At 39.3% G+C, this 20,007-nt stretch overlaps 1 protein-coding gene across 11 annotated transcripts in view; it reads left to right on the forward strand.

The window, feature by feature from the left end:
* The window catches only part of vav2 (vav 2 guanine nucleotide exchange factor), a 544,057-nt gene that overhangs the window by 421,372 nt on the left and 102,678 nt on the right, over positions 1–20,007 (forward strand). For all 11 annotated transcript variants that reach the window (XM_034192797.1, XM_034192803.1, XM_034192800.1 and 8 more), the window contains exon 3: positions 15,182–15,240. In XM_034192797.1, coding sequence (XP_034048688.1) covers positions 15,182–15,240 — 59 coding nt within the window. The remainder of the gene's footprint in view (positions 1–15,181; positions 15,241–20,007) is intronic.

Genomic DNA, 20,007 nt, shown 5'->3' on the forward strand with positions numbered 1-20,007 from the left:
GTTAATGTCGGTGGATCCAATCATTTCTTAACAATACCCAAAAGGAACCGGTTCTTGATACCCATCCCTACCTCCCACACACAGTCCTTCTAAAGTGTGAGTTTTCAATTCACAGCATCCATTCAAGATGTTATCGCATTTTTTTAACGCAGTGCAAAAAAAGACACTCCTGCACAGTCCAGCTGGTGTGCGCATCCGTGCGTCAGGCTGCAGTTCACCTGTGTTACAGAGTCATTAATTGCACTTCTTCTCGCTGGCTTTATTTCCTCCGTGGTTTACAGTAATTTTAACCAACTTTGATCCAACTTTTAACTTTGTGTTCATCCATTATTGTCTGCAAAATCACTCTTGCGTTCTGCATAAATGCTTGTCTTTAGTGTGAGTCATTGCGCCAGCGTGCACAGAGCGTGCCTCATCTTATCCATTATAACAAGATGTTAAATCTATCATAAACATAGTTTTACAGCTGCTTATAAAGAAGGGATGAACATGCAACTATTTACCAAGCTATTACAATATAAACATTACATATTACTGTTCCAATATTTTCCAATACGTTCTCCACCTCATGGAGCAGGAGAGAGAGAGGGGAAAAAAGGGTCCAGTTGTAATGATTCCTGTGATTCCAGAAGCGATTAGAGGTGTTTTCAACATCCAATCTCTGACAGAAAATGATTAATCTGCTATGAAATAATTGTTTTATATACAGCGCCCAGCACACAAAGCAGGTGGATTGTCACGACAAAGTGCGGGAGAGGGTTAGAGCCAAAATAACTTGTCCTGTCCTTTTAGCTGCCAGGTGCTCGGATAATGAGCTTTCAACAGCCTCGTTCTCACTACAAACATGCCTCTAAAATCTTTGTTTCTCCTTGTACTCCGTACACAAACTGCCCCACACTGTTGTTGCTAAATTTTGAACTTCTTGAAGAAATTAGTGCCACGCCCAGAGATGAGCCTCGTTAGCTGAATATTCTGCCTTTAAGAGCCACTATTCCCCGATGTTTGTTGAATAACTGGACTCGTACCTAAAAAAAAAATACCATGCTACGTGGCTCATTATTCATTCGTCATTATTTGGTGGGACCAGGACTTGACCTCCTAATGTGTAGACCTGAGTTTGAAGCCTGCTCATGCTACTGGTGTCCTGGGACAAGACACTTAACCTGAATTCTCCCAGTCCACCCAGCTGTATGTGGGTACTGGTCTTGGCTTGGCCCAAAAGTAAGCACCAGCAGCCTTTACAGGACTTCTTGTTTGTAGACAGTTGTTTCAGTGTTTCAGGCCCTCAGGCTTCCTTAATCTTAGATCTTCACCAGTTAACACTACCCCTTCATGTCCAATCATCACTCACTCATCTTCAACTGCTTAGTCCAATTAAGGGTCACTGGTGTCTGGAGCCTCTCCCAGCAGGGACAGGCTCCTGTCCAGGGTGTACCCCACAACCTGGACAGGACTCCAGTCTGTCGCAGGGCCACATATAAACAAACAAACACATTCACACCCACGTACTCACACCAACGGACAATTTAAAGTTTCCGGTCTACCGAACCTGCGTATGTTTGGATGTGGGAGTAAGCCGGAGCACCCGGAGAGAACCCACTCAAACACGAGAAGAATACAATATAAGAATACTCCACACAGAAAGGCCACAGGTGGGAATCAAACCCATGACCTTCTCACTGTGAGACAACAGTGCTAACCACTAAGTCACCCTGCTGCCCATGGCCAATCATATTCATTGTAATTGTCTTTTCACGGGGTTCCTGCGGAGGCCTTCAATTTGTTCATCTAAAAATAACGCTTTAATTTGTATTAAAATTTCTTAAATGAGTCTCTCAAACATCTTGAGAAATGCCAGCATGGAAAGTGGCATTTTATTTGTTTTCTTGTGACATTGCAACTAAAAATAATAAAATAAATTGCAATATTTATTCATTTATAATTCAGTGAAAACCTCTCGTAATACTACCCTAAGTGAGATAGCAGAACTAACAAATCTTTTTTGTTTGTTGACGGATCGCTCAGAGCAGTTAGATGTTGTGCACAGTTATTTTAATGTTGGGCTTATGTTTCATTGATGTGACAAAAAGTCTTAACAAGTCTGAAAGTGTAGGTGACAGACACCAAAAAAAATGCACACAAATAATCACTAAAAATGATGAAATGTTGATATTTAAAAAATCCTGAACAGTAAAAGTCAATGATAAGTACGTAGGTGAAGGATAAACAACAGCTGTCTGAAGCCTGCGCTCTATTTCAGCACTCAGCTGCAGTCATATTGTTGCTAGATCATCACCAGTACGGGACCTGCTGATTCAAGCCCAAATCAATTGTAAACACGGCAGAGGTCTAGCTGTTTTCGGACAAATTTTTTTTTCTAGTGTGGAGCTGAAGGTGTTTCTGAAGAAGCAATTGGGACACAGTCTTATGGTTTTGAGCCTTATTTAGATGACAGTCAGGGACACTAAACCTTGACAATATTGGCAGAGTTCAGAACACAAAGTGGTGATTATAAAATAAATAAATAAATTATATATATATATATATTTATTTATTTATTTTATGCATGCAGGTGGAGTTGATTTTTTTTTTTTTTTTTTTTGTGCCAGCTCTTTGTCATAATCAACTGATTTAAAAAATAGTTTGTTTTACTATCTGTGACATCAGAAAAAAATTGATGAGGAAGTGTGGAGTTTTATTTATGCTTTTTTCTAAGAAACAGGTACATACATTTCAAATCTGAAAAATGACACGAAGGACTAAAAATATCAGCTATTTTTAAAATAAAAAATAGCTGATAGCTTTTCCTTCTTGAGTATAGTTAGTGTACTGTATGTTAGTAGCATAATACATTAATATTAAATATTAAAACCATTCACACAAGGAGTAAATAATATAGTCTTACCTGTCTGTTTTAGTGAGATCATCTTCAGTCTGGTGAAAACTTATCCACCTTTACAAAATGACTGAAAATAATTTAATTCCTTATGTCCTGGCTGAAGAAAAGTCCATTTGTCACACGACAGTTTGGTGCCAGGTTACAGTGCCAGCTATAATCCATTAATTGCGGCTGATGGATCGAGCCTCTGCTGTTAACAGAGCCTCCTCTTCTTCCACCGCAGACCGCATTGCACTGCAAGTTGAAAGAGTCGTAGTCCCTTATCTGCTCAAAACATCTCAGTCTGCGTGCAATGAAATTATCTCATGATCCACACAACAAGAAAATAAAATAATGTGAAAATACTTGTGAAATTCCTCCGTGTCACGTGGAGAAACTGCAAACACCGTGTGTGCACGCTCGCCAATATAAGTGTTCCACCTCTCAATCAAAAGGATTCTGCCGGTGAGAATTAACTGTTCTGACACCGAAAACACTGTGCGGCAGGGACCCGAACCACTCGGTGGAAACGGGGCTGTCAGTAGCCTGTAAAAATCCATAAATTTATAGGACTATTAAGATAATGGTTCTTGCGCTGATGCCACTTCCTGCTTCTTCTCAAATGTCGGGACTCGCCCAGAAGTTCCTAGTTTTTAGTGACATGCAGCTCAAAATCTGAAAAGTTATCTCTTCAGTAACTGCGCACTAGGAAAGGACAAATTTCAAACTGTTGTTTAATTTTAGTCTTACATATTAAAAAAAATTACATATCTTGTCACCTCCATTTTAAATCCTGCATTTTAAAACCCATTTTCAAATCACTGACAAGCATCTCTTCAGAGCTCTTTCATTGACTTGATTGCTTCTGTCAATATTTGTTGATTTATGGGACGATTTACATTAATCTTTACTGAAGAATGCTTCAGGTATACAGTGGTTGATACACATCATAACCGTTACTGCAGTCATAGTTACGGGACTTTCATTGGTCAGTGGGTAAATAAATAATTATTTCATTGAATATTCCGTCAAGAAATTCAGTTATAATTGTATTCTGGTACAACTATCTGGATGACCTTGAATGAATACGAGGTCTGTCCAGAAAGTAACAGACCTTTTTATTTTTTCAAAAACTATATGGATTTGAATCACGTGTGATTGCATCAGCCAAGCTTGAACCTTCGTGCGCATGCATGAGTTTTTTCACGCCTGTCGGTTGCGTCATTCGCCTGTGGGCAGGCTTTGAGTGAGCACTGGTCCACCCCCTTGTCGGATTTTTATTGTCAGGGAAATGGCAGAGCGACTTGCCGCTTTGCTCCATGAAATTTTTTTCAGAAACTGTTAGAGACAGCCAGTTGGAAACCATGCGAAAGATTCAGATGGCTTTCGGTGAAGATTCTGTCGGTGTCACATGGATTAAGGAGTGTTAAAACCTTTTTAAAAACGGCCCACAGCGGTGGAGGGTGCGCGGCGCACCGAGCGGCCATCGACAGGCTGGAACGACCAGATCATTTCCAAACTGAAAGCTGTGTTGATCCGGGACATCGTGTGACTACTACAGAAATGGCAAGAGAGCTGGACATAGCACTTTTGCGGCACATTCCACTGTTACAGGAGATTTTGTAATGAAAGACGTGTGGAAGATTTCGCGCATCGGCACGGAGCCACTCATGGCGCACAACAAAAAAAACACCTCCATGTTGGAAGTCTCACAGAACATGTTGTGGCATGTCCAGCTGTTATACAATTTCTCAGACACTCACTCGACTGAAAAGTCATCGAAAGCCGTCTGAATCTTCCGAATGGTTTCCAACACGGAGGTGTTTTTTTTTTAAATGGTCCCTCCATTTTTTAAAAATGGTCCCTCCATATCTCTTGATGGGAGCTGCAAGCAGTTCAGATGTGGATGTGTCCTTGGCCTTTTCCATTTGCTTGCGTTCCAAATACTAAGGCCCCGGTTTTGTTTTGTTTTGTTTGGGGGGATTGCTGAAAAGTAAATACACAACACGAAGGCACATTGGAGTTCTAAATTGCATGGTGTAGTTATTATAGTTACTAAGGTGTTCCTGCATTTTATTACTTAAAACATATTACGTCAGTGAAAGTTCTCAGTCATCCAGGCCAGAGATATTTAGACATGTACCCTGCAGCAACTGGCCTTCATTATGGTCTTCAAGACATGGATCTTGAAATTGTAAAGTGTAGACGTCTTGTTGGTCATGTTGTAAAGTTGTGTCATTTGTGGCAACACATCTTGAATACCAACAAGAAGTCCAGTTGCTGCAGAGAGAACTTCTATACATGTTGCAGATGGGATAAAATTTGTTCAGGGACGATTTACTCGGCACCACATTCATGGTAAGCAGTCTGAGTGAAGAGAACTTGAAAGCCTGGTGTATGGTTCATGGAAATGATACACTAATTGGCCATGTTCCTTCAGACATTACCAAGGAATGAAGTTCGGACGTTGTGTAAAATAAAAACAGAATACAATGATTTGCAAATCCTCTTCAATCTATATTTAATTGAATACACCATAAAGACAAGATATTTAATGTTCAAATGGATAAACTTAATTGTTTTTGTGCAAATATTTGCTCATTTTGAAATGGATGCATGCAACACATTTCAAAAAAGCTGGGACAGTGGTATTTTATACAAAATTAATGTTTATGAGTTCAATGGTATGAATATTTCACAAGGTCAAAGCTGGACCATACCATTCAACGAGGCGAAGCTAAGTTGAATGGTTTGTTCCAGCTTTCAACGAATTAAATAGTTGTTCCATTGAAAGAATGTAAAAACATTCATTATTTGTTTTATATAACGGCTAAAATAGATCCTTGTCTTGATATTTTATTCATTTATAAACTACAGAAAGGGGACTTACATTTTGGTGTTCCACTGTGACGTGTAGTCCAGTGATGCTGTGCACTGACTTAGGACTTCCATAAAAAACGACTTTGTGTAGTTCCTCAGTCCAGCCAAAAATCACATCAGTGTTTCATGTGAACAGGTCTTCATGCATCCAGACGGCTTACAGCGGAGTGGATTTTGTGTGTGCGTGTGTAGCAGCGTCAGTTAGCTCAATCAAATATTATGTCATCCCCCGCGCGCGAGCATACACGCAACTGGCTCGGATGACTGTGTACGTCGTCAGTGCAGCGAAAAAAATATCAGAAATGAGTCCAGGTTTTCTTCTCTCTTCCTGCTAACAGCCTCCAGACAGCACAGTGGATTTGTTTTGTGTGTGTGTGTGTGTGTGTGTGTGTGTGTGTGTGTGTGTGTGTGTGTGTGTGTGTGTGTGTGTGTGTGTGTGTGTGTGTGTGTGTGTGTGTGTTAATTAGCAACGTCAGTTAGCTCAATCAAATTATGTCTCGGGAGAGTCGTTGGCCTTCGTGCGCACACACACACGGTCAGAAGAACAACACTCTTATGCCTCGCTCCCTGGTCTTTCCCCCCTCCCCTCAGCTTCTCCAGCCCTGACGTGAACTGTGGACTGTCCAGGACTTTCTCAGCCTGCGCAGGGCTGTTCCCTTCCCCCCCCCCCAGACTGTCGAACAAGGCTGTCGACGGCGCCGAAACTGGCTGCCTTCCGGAGTGTTCTGATAAACTGGTCCTTTCAAATCTCGGTTGTCGTCCTATGTCCTTGTTTTGTCTCTGTGATTATTATTTTTTTGTGCTGATGGGATTTTTTTTTCCTCATTGCCGCTGTGTAATGCAGCGGCTATGAGGGTTTTTTTTTTTTCTTCTCCTTTTCCCTCGTGTTTTGCTTCATATATATGTTTTATGTACCGGGCCGGCCTATGTGTTGTGTGTTATGTGTGTTGTTGTTATGGGTCGGTGTTGGTTTGCTCAGCCCTGCTGTTGACCAAGGCAGGATGTACATCTGGAGCTGGTCCCCGGGCGCCTAATGGCGACCTCTGCTCCTACTGGCAAATAGGATGGGTTAAATGCAGTAGCCACATTTCATTGTGCAGGAAAGTTCTTCTGTTCTGTGCATATGACAATAAAATTTCCTTGATCCTTGATCCTTGAACCTGGTCGACGCTTGTGTGTGCGTGTACTACAAAAAAGAGACTGTGTATGTCCTCCGTGCAGTGAAAAAAAAATCACGTCTTTCTCCCTGCTAACTGCCTCCAGACAGCACAGTGGATTTGTTTTGTGTGTGCGTGCACAAGGACGTGTGCGCGTCCGTTTGTGTGCGTGTGTGTCAAGAGTGCAATGGTACCAAATGTATGGAACCAAATTTGCACTCTAATTGGAACCAAGCCACACTCTAAATGCAATGCAACACAAATTGGATGAATTAATCCATGTCATGTGACATACAAAGCACCAATGAAATGACAAGAATCCACTCAGCCGTTACATAATTACCACTGTGTTACATCACCTTACCTTCTAGCAACACTCAATAAGCATTTGGAAACTGAGGACACTAATTGTTGAAGCTTTGTAGGTGGAATTCTTTCCCATTCTTGCTTAATGTACGACTTCAGTTGTTCAACAGTCTCCGTTGTCGTATTTTGCACTTCATTTTCAATGGGCGACAGGTTTGGACTGCAAGCAAGGCCATTCTAGTACCCGCACTCTTTTACTACGAAGCCACGCTGTTGTAACACGGCAGAATGTGGCTTGGCATTGTCTTGCTGAAATAAGCAGGACGTCTCTGAAAAGACGTTGCTTGGATGGCGCATGTGTTGCTCCAAAACCTGGATGTACCTTTCAGCATTGATGGTGCCATCACAGATGTCCATGCCATGGGCACTAAACACCCCCATACCATCACAGATGGTGGCTTTTGAACTTTGCGCTGGTAACAATCTGATGGTCATTTTCTCTTTTGTCCAGAGGACCACGACGTCCATGATTTCCAAAAAACAATTTCATGGTCATGACATTCAGTGTTGGTTTTGCGGCCTTGCCGCTTATATGTAGAAAGTTCTCCAGATTCTCTGAATCTTCTGATTATATTATGGACTGTAGATGATGGAATCCCAATTCCTTGCAATTGAATGTTTGAGAAACATTGTCTAAACTGTTGGACGATTTTTTTCATGCAGTTGTTCCACAAAGTGGTGATCCTTGCCCATCTTTGCTTGTGAACGGCTGAGATTTTTGGGGATGCTCCTTTATACCCAGTCATGACACTCACCTGTTTCTGATTAGGTGCTCTTTGAGCATTCATCAACTTTCCAGCTCTTTTGTTGCCCTATCCTAACTTTTTGGAAATGTGTTGCAGGCATCCATTTAAAATGACCAAATATTTGCACAAAAACAAAAAAGTTTATCAGTTTGAACATTAAAAATCTGTCTTTGTGGTGTATTCAATTGAATCTAGGTTGAAGAGGATTTGCAGATCATTGTATTCTGTTTTATTTACATTTTATCCAACTTCATTGGATTTGGGGTTGTATGTGCAGATAATTACAAAATAGATTGAAAGTGTTTTTCTGTTGAGATTTTGATTCTGTTGATATTTTGATGTTACAGTGGATGATTTGTTTTAAACTCCTGCTACAGCTATCCCATTGACCCATTCATTCCTTATGAAACAAATTTTGTAAAATAAATAAATAATAAAAATTAAAAGGGATTTCTCACAATTGAACCACATGACTATGGTTGGAGAAAATTTTACCATATTCTTTAACATCAGAGCCTTATGGGTTTAGTAATGAATGGTTTTCTTTCTGATGAATGGTAATTGTAAGAACAGGACTTAGTTTACCAAGTTAGCCCTTAAAGAGGTTACCAATCCAGATTGACCAGCATTTCCATTACTGGAACAGATTTTTTAAATTATGGTATGTGAATCTTGCATAAGAACAAAGATGAGGACAAAGTACACCATGTTAAAAAAGGTCAAGGATTTTCAGATTCATATTCACGTGCAGTATTTAGTCAGGTCTGTTTGTTCAGTGCTTTTTTTAATAGCTTCTTGAGATGCTACAAATTGGTAACTTCAGCAGTACATATTTACTTGTGTAGAATGTAGAGTATTAAGTCAAAACATTTGAGGAGACAAATGGACATTTTTAAACATTTGTAATTTGTAAATGTAAGTCATTTCCTTGTACTCTGGTTTGTTATTGAAAACATCAGTCTTCTAATGCTTATATTGTTACTTAAAAAATGAAAAGCATTTTCATCAAATATTAATTAGTCTGGCTATAGTATACTGTATGTGTTTTTTTTTTTACCACTGATGTATTATCTTTTTTAAAACAATTATTGTACAACTTCACCGTAAAGAGGTATCTTCCCAGATCTTACAATTATATTGGACTTGTAAATGGTTGTTTCTCAAAATAAATTTTCTATCAAACTTCGTTGATACAAAAATAGTTCTTTTATCACTTTTATTCTTCATATTTCAGGCATTTTTTTCAAAAAGTGGTATGAAACTTTGTAAATGTTTGACCTGGTCTGGTCTTCAGAGTCCTGGTGCTTCCTGTCCTCCTGTATGGATGTGAGACCTTGACACTAACCAGTGACATCAGGCAAAGACTGATTGTTTCAGGATGCTTTAGTACTGTCCAAAGGGTTAAATAGGGAGCCTCAGATGAGGTGTATTACTTGCGCTGTGAGGGGTCACGGGGTGCATTTCTTGCGTGCAAATGCGTCAGTGCTGAGTAACCCAGCACCTGAAATCATCCAGGGACATACCCATATCACCTAACTGCAATGCACACAGATGGCAATGTTGGGGAGTTTTCCGTGGGCCGGTTATCTACCTGTGTGTGTGTGTGCAGTGAGAATTCAGGGTGGTTCTGATTGGTCCAGTGTGGTGGAAGCTTTTTTTTTTTTTTTTTTTTTAGTTTTGGTGTTTTTTTTTGTTTTTTTTCTTGGTTAATTGTGTTCATCCGTCACCCCTCCACAAAGATTATTTTTTTGTATGTGATTTGGCGATGCCAGACATGATGCATCCCTGCAGAATGCCAGCTGTACAGAATGCCACGCTGCAGCCCCTGGCGAGTGTTAAACATCATAAAAACATGGCCATACAGAGACACCGAGCACCGTTCTCCCTCTCTCCTCCTCTCGCTGATTTCTCGTCTCGGATCTGCAAAGTCCTATTAGAATGTATGTTAAATAGCTGTGTGACGGTAGATCGAGCCCATATTGGAGCCATTAAGCGTGAACATGATGGACTATTACACGGGTCTTTAGCGACATGCAGAAATAACTCCTTATCATTCTGCCTGCCAGTGACTCCTCTCAGAGCCCCCCGTGGAGTGGTTACATATAAGTGAAACTGGTGTTTATGTGCTCCACAAAACTCTACGATTGTGTGCTGAGCACCAGAACAAAGAGTGGGTTTGGTCAAAAGCCCTTCTTTGGCCCTAAAGTGGTGGTCTGCTCTTCACAACAGTGTCTGTTCACCTTGAATGTTAAACATGGCCGAGGCACCGCGCGGTACATTTAGAGGAGAGAGGATTTGATGAGAGAGTTGTGGATGATGCACCTGCTTAGGAAGAGGAGTTGAGATAACAATATTCTCGTCCCTGTTGTGGTGACAGCTGGTGTGTCCACGGCGCTAGAAGCTGAAAGCCACACAGGAGTGGTTAATGAGGCGCAGGACCAGAGTTGACGTTTTGATGTGACTGTGCGTTTTAGGGAAGCAGTTTGCTGAAGTATCCTCTGTAGACCCTGCAAGAACGCCATCTGTAGGCCACGACCATAAGACTTGTGACTCATGAGCAGCGTTAAATCAGCTCAAATTTAATTGTTTCGACATCCAACAGAAACTGAAACAGCGGAAGAGAATAAGAAGATACCGTATTTTCTGGAGTATGTCACACGTTAAAACTGCCTCTTAAGAGTAAAAAAAAATACATAAGTCTAACCAGACTGTAAGTCGCACCTATTTCTCGATTATCAGCTTTTAATTTAGTATTTTTGTGCATTGTTTTCATGTACTTTTTATTATTGGCATTTCTTTCTTTATTAAACTTAATTTTATTTAGTGCTTTGTAGGGCTGAAATGATTCATTGAATAATTTAAATAATGAATTTGAATGAATGAATGAATTTATTTATCCGGCACACAGGTGAGCAACAACAAAGGCAATAACAAAACATAAAGAAAAAAGAAAAAAAGGTGCATAAACAATTTAACTTAATCACAAAATTTTCAAAACACAACCAAACAAGTAAGAGTGAACAGTGGCAAAAATGGTAAACCAAATCCTTCAACCTATAACACGTAAATATAATCTTTTTTTAAAGCCTTTTAAAACCAACCAGTATACCAAGTATTTTAATATTATCAGGACAAGTATTCCAAATATTAACACCCCGGAACGGAAACACAATGACCTTTAACAGTAGTACAGATCTTTAATTTCTCAAATAATAATGTTCCTCTCAAACTGTAGCTGGAGTGTCTCATTTTAAACAGATTCTGGACATGTAGAGGCAAAAGCTTATTTTTGACTTTATACATAATCTGTATTGTAATATAATCAACCAAGTCCCAGAATTTTAAAATTTGCAAACAAGCAAATAACGGATTTGTTGGCTCTCTATAGATTTATTACTGATAATTCTTATAGCTTTCTTTACAACAGAAACACTGGTTTAGTATTAGTTCTGTATGTATTTCCCCAAACCTTGACACAATAGTCATATATGGAACAAGTAATGCATGATATAAAGTGGTTAATGCATGTTGGGTGAGGAAGTCCTGGGCTTTATGCAGAACTGTGTGTTTTCCAGCTTAATCTTTCATCAATATGAACACCAAGAAATTTTGTATCTGTTACAACTTCAATTTCAATATCATGTAATAGTAATTTTTTTGCTTAAATTCCTGGACTTATTCCCAAATGATACACTTAGTTTTACCAAAATGGAGCAATAATGTATTTAATCAACCATTTTTTTAATTTATGTAATTCGTCTCCATCTTGTCCAGGAGCTGTCCCAAATCATCCCCACTACAAAACACAGTCGTATCATCCGCAAATAAATACAATTATGTACTTAGAAACCAAACATATATACTTAATATACAAAAGGAACAACAGTGACCCAAGGACTGAACCTGGGGCACCCCACAAGTAATCTTCAAAACTCAGAATTTGTCCCACCAAAAGTGGACACACTGATAACCTACTGTCTAAGTAGCTCACTATCCAGTCATGTGCCAATCCCCAGATACCATACTTCTGTAAATTGTCCAATAGCAAGGTATGATCTATAGTATCAAATGCTTTCTGTAAATTAAAAAAAAACCCTACAGTATATTGCTTATTTTCAATCGCGTTAGAAATTTGTTCGACGAAATCCATCACAGCCAGTGAAGTAGTGCAGTTCTTTCTAAAACCGTATTGCTGCTCCCTAAGGATATGATGTTTAGTTAAGAATCATTTAACCTAATTTCAAATACCTTTTCCAAAATTTTGGAAAATTGTGGTAAGAGGGAGAATGGCCTATAATTGGAAAAAACATGCTTGTCACATTTGACAATGGGATCACTTTAGCTATTTTAATTTGAAAGGAAACTTCCCAGTCATTCATGACAAATTACAGATATATGTAAATGCTTAACAATGCGTTAATAATATTTTTAACGAAAACATATCAAACGACACTATCAGTTAGATTTTTTTCCCCTGATTGTGAACTACATCAATTTCTTTTCATCCGTTCCTCTAATAACATTGAATCACAAAGTGTTTTCTATTGTTTTTGCTGTGATTCAAGGAGCACGTTTTAGAAGGAACAATTGAATTTGCTAAGTTTTTACCCACGTTAACAAATAACCATTAAAATGATCTGCTATGCTTTGTTTTCTTTAACAATGGTGTCAGTATTTGTATAAAAATAGGCAGGATGTTCTTTAACAACTTGTTCTATTTATGATTTCATTTAAGAACCTCCAAGTACCCTTTTATATTCTTTTATTTTTCCATAAATCACTATATAGTCTTTACACGATCGCATAATGTATGTTAGTTGTTTATATGACTTATATTTTATCTCAGCTTCAATTGTTCTAGATTTTAAAAACTGCTTATACAAAACATTTTTCTTTTTACATGCATTCTGAAGTCCCTTACTGATCCAGGTTTTATCTTTGCTTAGCTTTTTTCCATCTTTTACTACACAAGGGCAATGTCTATCATATAAATGGGAAATAATAGAAATGAATGATCTGTAAGATTGATCTACATCCTCAATGTAAATGTCACTCCAATTTTGCTGTCTTAAATCCGTCCTAAGCTTTTCCATAGTTTCCTTTGTTATTTTCCTTGTGAAGTTTGTAATGTTAATATGGTCAGTTTTAACACTAATAATTGAAAACAACAAAAACAGCAGATGCTCACTGATAGCTCTAATGAGAGTCCACCCATTATGTTTTCCCATAGTAATGTTGTCAGTATATTGTCAATAAGTGTTGATGATTCCTAGTTATCCTAGTGTGATGAGTAATTACTGGATACAATCCCATACAAAATCAGATTAATAATTCATCTATATGTGATTGACTGTGAGGACTGAGGAAATTCATATTAAAGTCTTATTTTAAAGGTGTTATACATATCTGTCAATTTATCCACAAAAATATGTGTTTGATCCGGAAGCTCTGTAAATACAACTTATGATTATGTTTTTGATTTGTCACATTTAATTTCACTGAGACACATTTCATGACATTGTCAAAAGAAAAGGACATATTATTAACAATTTCACACTGGCCCACGGAATAATTCGATTACAAAAAATGTTTGAGGCAAATTATTTGCCGCAAGGCTTCATTTAAAGCTCTAACACATAAGCTAGGCCTGTATGTGGCACTGTAATGCTCCCACAAAAACAGAAGAAGACCATAGCGTTAATCAATGTAGCAGGCGATGCTAAGTTTACAAAGCCACACGCTGAGTAAAATAAAGCCTTTTAAGAGAAAGGGTCCGCACTGATCATCTGGAACAGATTTATTGCGCATTTAAAGTGAAGCAGTGTGTTTGTATATATTTTTTTAAAAAACACGGTTTTCTCCACTTGCTGTTCTCCACCTCCGTAGATGAAGCGAAAGGACGCGCATTTTAAATGAGTCATGTTTAATGATTAAAAAAAGCCTTTATTCAGATTTGGTAAGAGTTTTTATCAACAGGCTGCTTTTGTGGAAACGCTGTAATCTGCAGCCGTTTTTCAAAGGCTGTGTTATTCGCCAAGTATCCACAGAAAACAAGGAATTTGACTTTGGTTTGAGCTGCACAGCTGTACAGCTGTACAGCATGTATAAATATATACTAAACACTGAATAAATCACAGTCATAAAAAGTGCAAATGAAATGTGCAATAAGAGGAAAAAAAGAATGTCCTGTCCGCAGACTGAAGATTTCACAGACCGCCTAGGCTTGTGGTTTGGCAAAGCTCTAAAACTCTTAATAATGTGAAAAAATAAATAATAACCCGGGAAAACAGAGAGAGAGAGAACATCCTAAACTTAAAAATCTGCATGACGGCACAGCGACATTGTGCCATTGCTTAGGGAGAGCCCTGCCACTACTGATATTGTTTAACAACACAAAAGTACTTTTTATCCGATTACTTGATTAATCAATTAAATAATCAGTAGAATACTCGATTCCAAAAATATTCGACAGCTGCAGCCCTAGTGCTTTGATTCCTGGGAAAATAATTCTAATTTTTAGTATTAATGAAGAAACGTGATTTTTCAGTATATAAATTGCGCCATTGCAACCCCTCCCAAACTTATTTTAAAACATTTTACTTATACTCCAGAGAATATGGTAGCTTATTACAGTTGCAACTGTCATTCCCATTATTTTTGTTTTTTTTCCTACATCAGTGACATTGCCATTTAATGTTCTGTCAGTCTTGTGCTTTTTGTGTTGTCTTGTTGGAATGGGCACAGCAGATGGTCGCCCCACAGGGTCTCGTCTGTTTCAGGTTTTTACTGTAAAATCACAGAATTTTTCCTTTCTGCTGTCAATAATGTACTTGTTCATGTGGTGGTTAAGACCCTCACAGAACTTACCTGTAGCACATTGAGGTGATTTGTGTTCTGATTTGGGGCTGTATAAATAAATTGATTTGAATAAAATTTGAGGCATTTTCTGAATATGACCTCTGACCTTGACATGTGTTTTATTCTTACCACAGTCTGTGATAACGGTGGTCCCATTTGTTGGGTTTTTAACTGGACTCCTTCCTGCTTTACTTTCAGGTAAAGCAGGAAGTTACTGGTTTCTGGGCCATTGCTGTTTCTGACAAATGTACATTTATTTTCAGTGGTAGTTTGTGACATTTCTCTTCTTGTTCCAGGTCATCTCCGCTTTGTCGAGGATCTCCCACCACAGCATTGCACAGATCAAAGGAATCAGGTATCTGTCTCTATTTGTAAAACCCCATTACTGACACACACCCACCATGTTTTTGATTTACTTTTTTTTATTTTAATTTTTGTTTTAGTTGTTTTGTTTCTTTGTTTGTTTTCTGGTGGAAAAGTGGTGACTGAGCCGCCAGAAACTCTTCTACTTATTGTTTTAGCCTTTTCGGCAGGTTTGGGGAGCTCCTTGTAATATTTGTGTTTCTATCACAACAATAAACCACTAACGACTACCTAACAATGTACGGCGATAAAAAGTACTCACCCTCAGCCAGATCGAAGCATCTGTCCAATCTGCTATCACAGATTACTTTTTTGTCTCTATTGTGATATATTTTGAGTGACAAATCTGAAAAAAAAAAATAATTTTGTCCTCTTGTTGGCCTGAAAAACTGCTGCAATGAAAAGTTCTGAAAAGTTGAGGTATTTTCAGTTAAGTGTTCTGAGCTGGCTCTCAAGAAAAGCGGACCAATCTGAAAAAAGATGCTTGGTGCTTCTTGCAGCTGCATTCGCTCTGTTCTCAATTATAACAAGTGAAAAAGACACTGGGGCAGGGGTGCTATATGGATACAGGGCCTAAGTCTACAAGTGCATGAATATTTAATAGAAATGAAAATGTGAACATACGAGTTCAGATTTTACAAGCTCTCCCATTCTGGCACACATTTACATACATTTCAAGTCTAATTTTGGCCACCAGGGTTGCGGCGTCTCTGAAAACCAGTCGATACAAGAAGTCCACAAGGTCTTCGTGTGTCGCATTCAAACTTGCTGCAGTCTATCCCTAGCTAAGACCTTGCACAAGGTTGAGGTTGTGCTCATTGACACATGTTCAGGTAAATCTTTTCATAGTGTGTTGTATGTTGGTTCCACTAGAACTTTTGTGATATTCTGAAATGGGAAACTCCTCTGTGGTATAAAGCACTGCACTCTCTGATTGATCTACTTTATCCTTTAAACACTAAAACAACTCAGGGCTGCTGGCATCAAATAAGCATTTTTTTTATTTTATTTTATTTTTTTTATCAGTGTTTGATTGAAGGTCCACTTTGAGGTGGAGGTGGCTATTAACAGCTGACTTATTTGTTGTGCACTTTTGATTTCTGGATAATTACCAGCCACTTTCTCTCCACTTTAATAACCTTTTACATCACAAAACACCCTCATGTTCAGACGATCACCGGCGACTGTTCTCAACTTTCAGTGAAACATCGCCCCTCTCCAATGTCTGACTCAGAATATTCCACATTAATTTTTCACCCATTATGGTGAAGCTGAGAAAATCTGTTCCACTGCTTTATCAGGCCTGAAATTGCTTTCTGATTTCTCTTCATTTGCTCAATCTGCTTTGAGCTTCGTGGTTCACCGGCATCGCATAAGGAGCTATTTTATCTGTCTGAGTAATGATGTTGATGGAGCGCTCCCATTAGGAGCCATGCCAGGAAATGAAGGGATGAGAGAATGACAAAGAGAGAGAGAGACGATCCCCCACCATTAATAAAGTCAACGGCAGCTGCTGACTAATTCACTGCCTGTCCACAGCGGCTATTAGGCTGCCAGGTTTCAAAGTCAAAGTGCATTTGACTACAGTGATTCTGAATTACTTCAGAACATTTTTACAACTTGTGCTTAAGAGAAATTCTGTATTTCTTGCAAACTTTCATATCTTAAAACTCAACAACTGTAAAACTCTCAAAATTGAAATTTTATACATTAATATTGGGAGTTCAAAGTTCTGTGTGCCAAAAAGCTTAATGCCTCTGTATTTACGGCAGCTCTGCACATCACCCTTGTTCTTAAAAATTAGAACAGCACACTTTTTTCTCCACTCCTCAGGCTCCTCTCACTTTCCAAGAATGTATTTTTAAAACTCCGTCTCTCCTAAACATTTCCATGCCTCTACTGGATTGCCATCTGGACCAGCGGCTTTTCTGCTCTTCATCCTCTTTATAGCTATCCTCAGTTCATCCTCACTAAACCATCACACTTCCTGTTTTCACCTTCTCTGTGTCATCCAAACTTCTCTCTCTTTCATGTGGCCATTTCATTTTGCACACATGCCATATGTAAATCAAATGCATTGAACCCATTGAGGGCACAGCAGTGAAACAAACAAAATGAAATTAAGGTGGAAAGTAAGAAAATTTATCCTCAAAATGTTGATAATGCCGGTAATGATAGAGAGACGCAGCAGCAGGACTATGTCAGATTCTAGAATGATCTTTTTTGTTTTTAAATTACAAAATTAAAATTGTTGGGTAGTAACTCTGATGTAAATTGATCTCGAAGTCCCAAATGAAAATTTAAATGTCCAGTAACACAAACGTTTTTACATCACGTATAGTTCAGAATAGTACGTTCACGTACATATGAATTAATAGGACACAAAATACCAAAATCACCACGGACCTCAATGACACATATAGTTCAATTTCAATTTATTTTCCTTTATATGAGGGCTGTCAATAAAGTAACGGTCCTTTTTATTTTTTTCAAAAACTATATGGATTTCATTCATATGTTTTTACGTCAGACATGCTTGAACCCTCGTGCGCATGCGTGAGTTTTTCCACGCCTGTCGGTGACGTCATTCGCCTGTGAGCACTCCTTGTGGGAGGAGTCGTCCAGCCCCTCGTCGGAATTCCTTTGTCTGAGAAGTTGCTGAGAGACTGGCGCGTTGTTTGATCAAAGTTTTTTCTAAACCTGTGAGACACATCGAAGTGGACACGGTTCGAAAAATTAAGCTGGTTTTCAGTGAAAATTTTAACAGTTGATGAGAGATTTTGAGGTGATTCTGTCGCTTTAAGGACTTTTCACGGTGCGAGACGTCGTGCAGCGCTCTCAGGCAGCGTCATCAGCCTGTTCAAGCTGAAAACCTCCACATTTCAGGCTCTATTGATCCAGGACGTCGTGAGAGAACAGAGAAGTTTCAGAAGAAGTCGGTTTCAGCATTTTATCCGGATATTCCACTGTTAAAGGAGATTTTTTTAATGAAAGACGTGCGGACGGATCCGCGCATCGGGACGCAGCCGACGCGGTGCGGCGGCACAGGAAAAACACCTCCATGTTGATAACCATTTGTAAAATCCAGGCGGCTTTTGATGGCTTTCAGTGGAGTGAGTATATGAGAAATTGTTTAACAGGCAGGACATGTTCCAACTTGTCCTTAAGGCTTTCAACAGAGGTGTTTTTCCTGTGGCGGAGCGACCCGTCCGCACGTCTTTCATTAAAAAAATCTCCTTTAACAGTGGAATATCCGGATAAAATGCTGAAACCGACTTCTTCTGAAACTTCTCTGTTCTCTCACGACGTCCTGGATCAATAGAGCCTGAAATGTGGAGGTTTTCAGCTTGAACAGGCTAATGACGCCGCCTGAGAGCGCTCCGCGACGTCTCGCACCGTGAAAAGTCCTTAAAGCGACAGAATCACCTCAAAATCTCTCATCAGCCGTTAAAATTTTCACTGAAAACCAGCTTAATTTTTCGAACCGTGTCCACTTCGATGTGTCTCACAGGTTTAGAAAAATTTTGATCAAACAACGCGCCAGTCTCTCAGCAACTTCTCAGACAAAGGAATTCCGACGAGGGGCTGGACGACTCCTCTCACAAGGAGTGCTCACAGGCGAATGACGTCACCGACAGGCGTGGAAAAACTCACGCATGCGCACGAGGGTTCAAGCATGTCTGACGTAAAAACATATGAATGAAATCCATATAGTTTTTGAAAAAAATAAAAAGGACCGTAACTTTATTGACAGCCCTCGTATAGTGTCAAATCACAATAGAGTTGCCTCAAGGCGCTTCACACAGGTAAGGTCTAACCTTACCAACCCCCAGAGCAACAGTGGTAAGGAAAAACTCCCTCTGAGGAAGAAACCTCAAGCAGACTAGACTCAAAGAGTTGACCCTCTGCTTGGGCCATGCTACAAACATAGATTACAGAAACAATTCACAGAACAATTTACGGACGAATATACAAGAATTGTTGTTGGTGCACAGGACAGGAGGGTCGCCAACACAAATACAACTCCCATCTCTGGATGGAGCTGCACCTTAAACAGAGAAAAAACAGAATCAGGCATCAGAAAGACAAAAAATACTGTATAATTTGCCAGCATTAATCAACAAGAAAAACAGAAGAAATACTAAGGTGATCACTGGCCACTAGCCCTAAGCTTCACTAAAAGACCCAGGATTTAGGTAAAGTTGAGGCCGCGGCCCACTCCAATTACTAATAACATGAATTAAAAGAGTAAAAAGCGTAAAACAAAACTGTACCAGTATGCTAGCCATATGAAAGGGAAAAGAAGTGCGTCTTAAGTCTGGACTTGAAAGTCTCCACAGAATCTGATTGTTTTATCGATGCAGGGAGACCATTCCACAGAACAGGGGCACGATAAGAGAAAGCTCTGTGGCCCGCAGACTTCTTATTCACCCTAGGGACACAAAGTAGTCCTGCACCCTGAGAACGTAAAGCCCTGGCCGGTACGTAAGGTGTAATTAGGTCAGCTAGGTAGGGAGGTGCCATTCCATGAATAATTTTATAGGTTAGTAGCAGAACCTTAAAATCTGATCTCACTGGGAGAGGAAGCCAGTGAAGAGATGCCAAAATGGGTGTAATGTGGTCAAACTTTCTGTTTCGTGTCAAAAGTCTGGCTGCAACATTTTGAACCAATTGGAGAGCCCTAATGCTAGACTGCGGTAAACCAGAAAATTGAACATTGCAGTAGTCCAATCTAGAAGAGATGAACGCATTGATCAGG

The sequence above is a fragment of the Thalassophryne amazonica genome, chromosome 17 (genome assembly GCF_902500255.1).
Source record: "Thalassophryne amazonica chromosome 17, fThaAma1.1, whole genome shotgun sequence".
Classification (NCBI taxonomy): Eukaryota; Metazoa; Chordata; class Actinopteri; order Batrachoidiformes; family Batrachoididae; genus Thalassophryne; species Thalassophryne amazonica.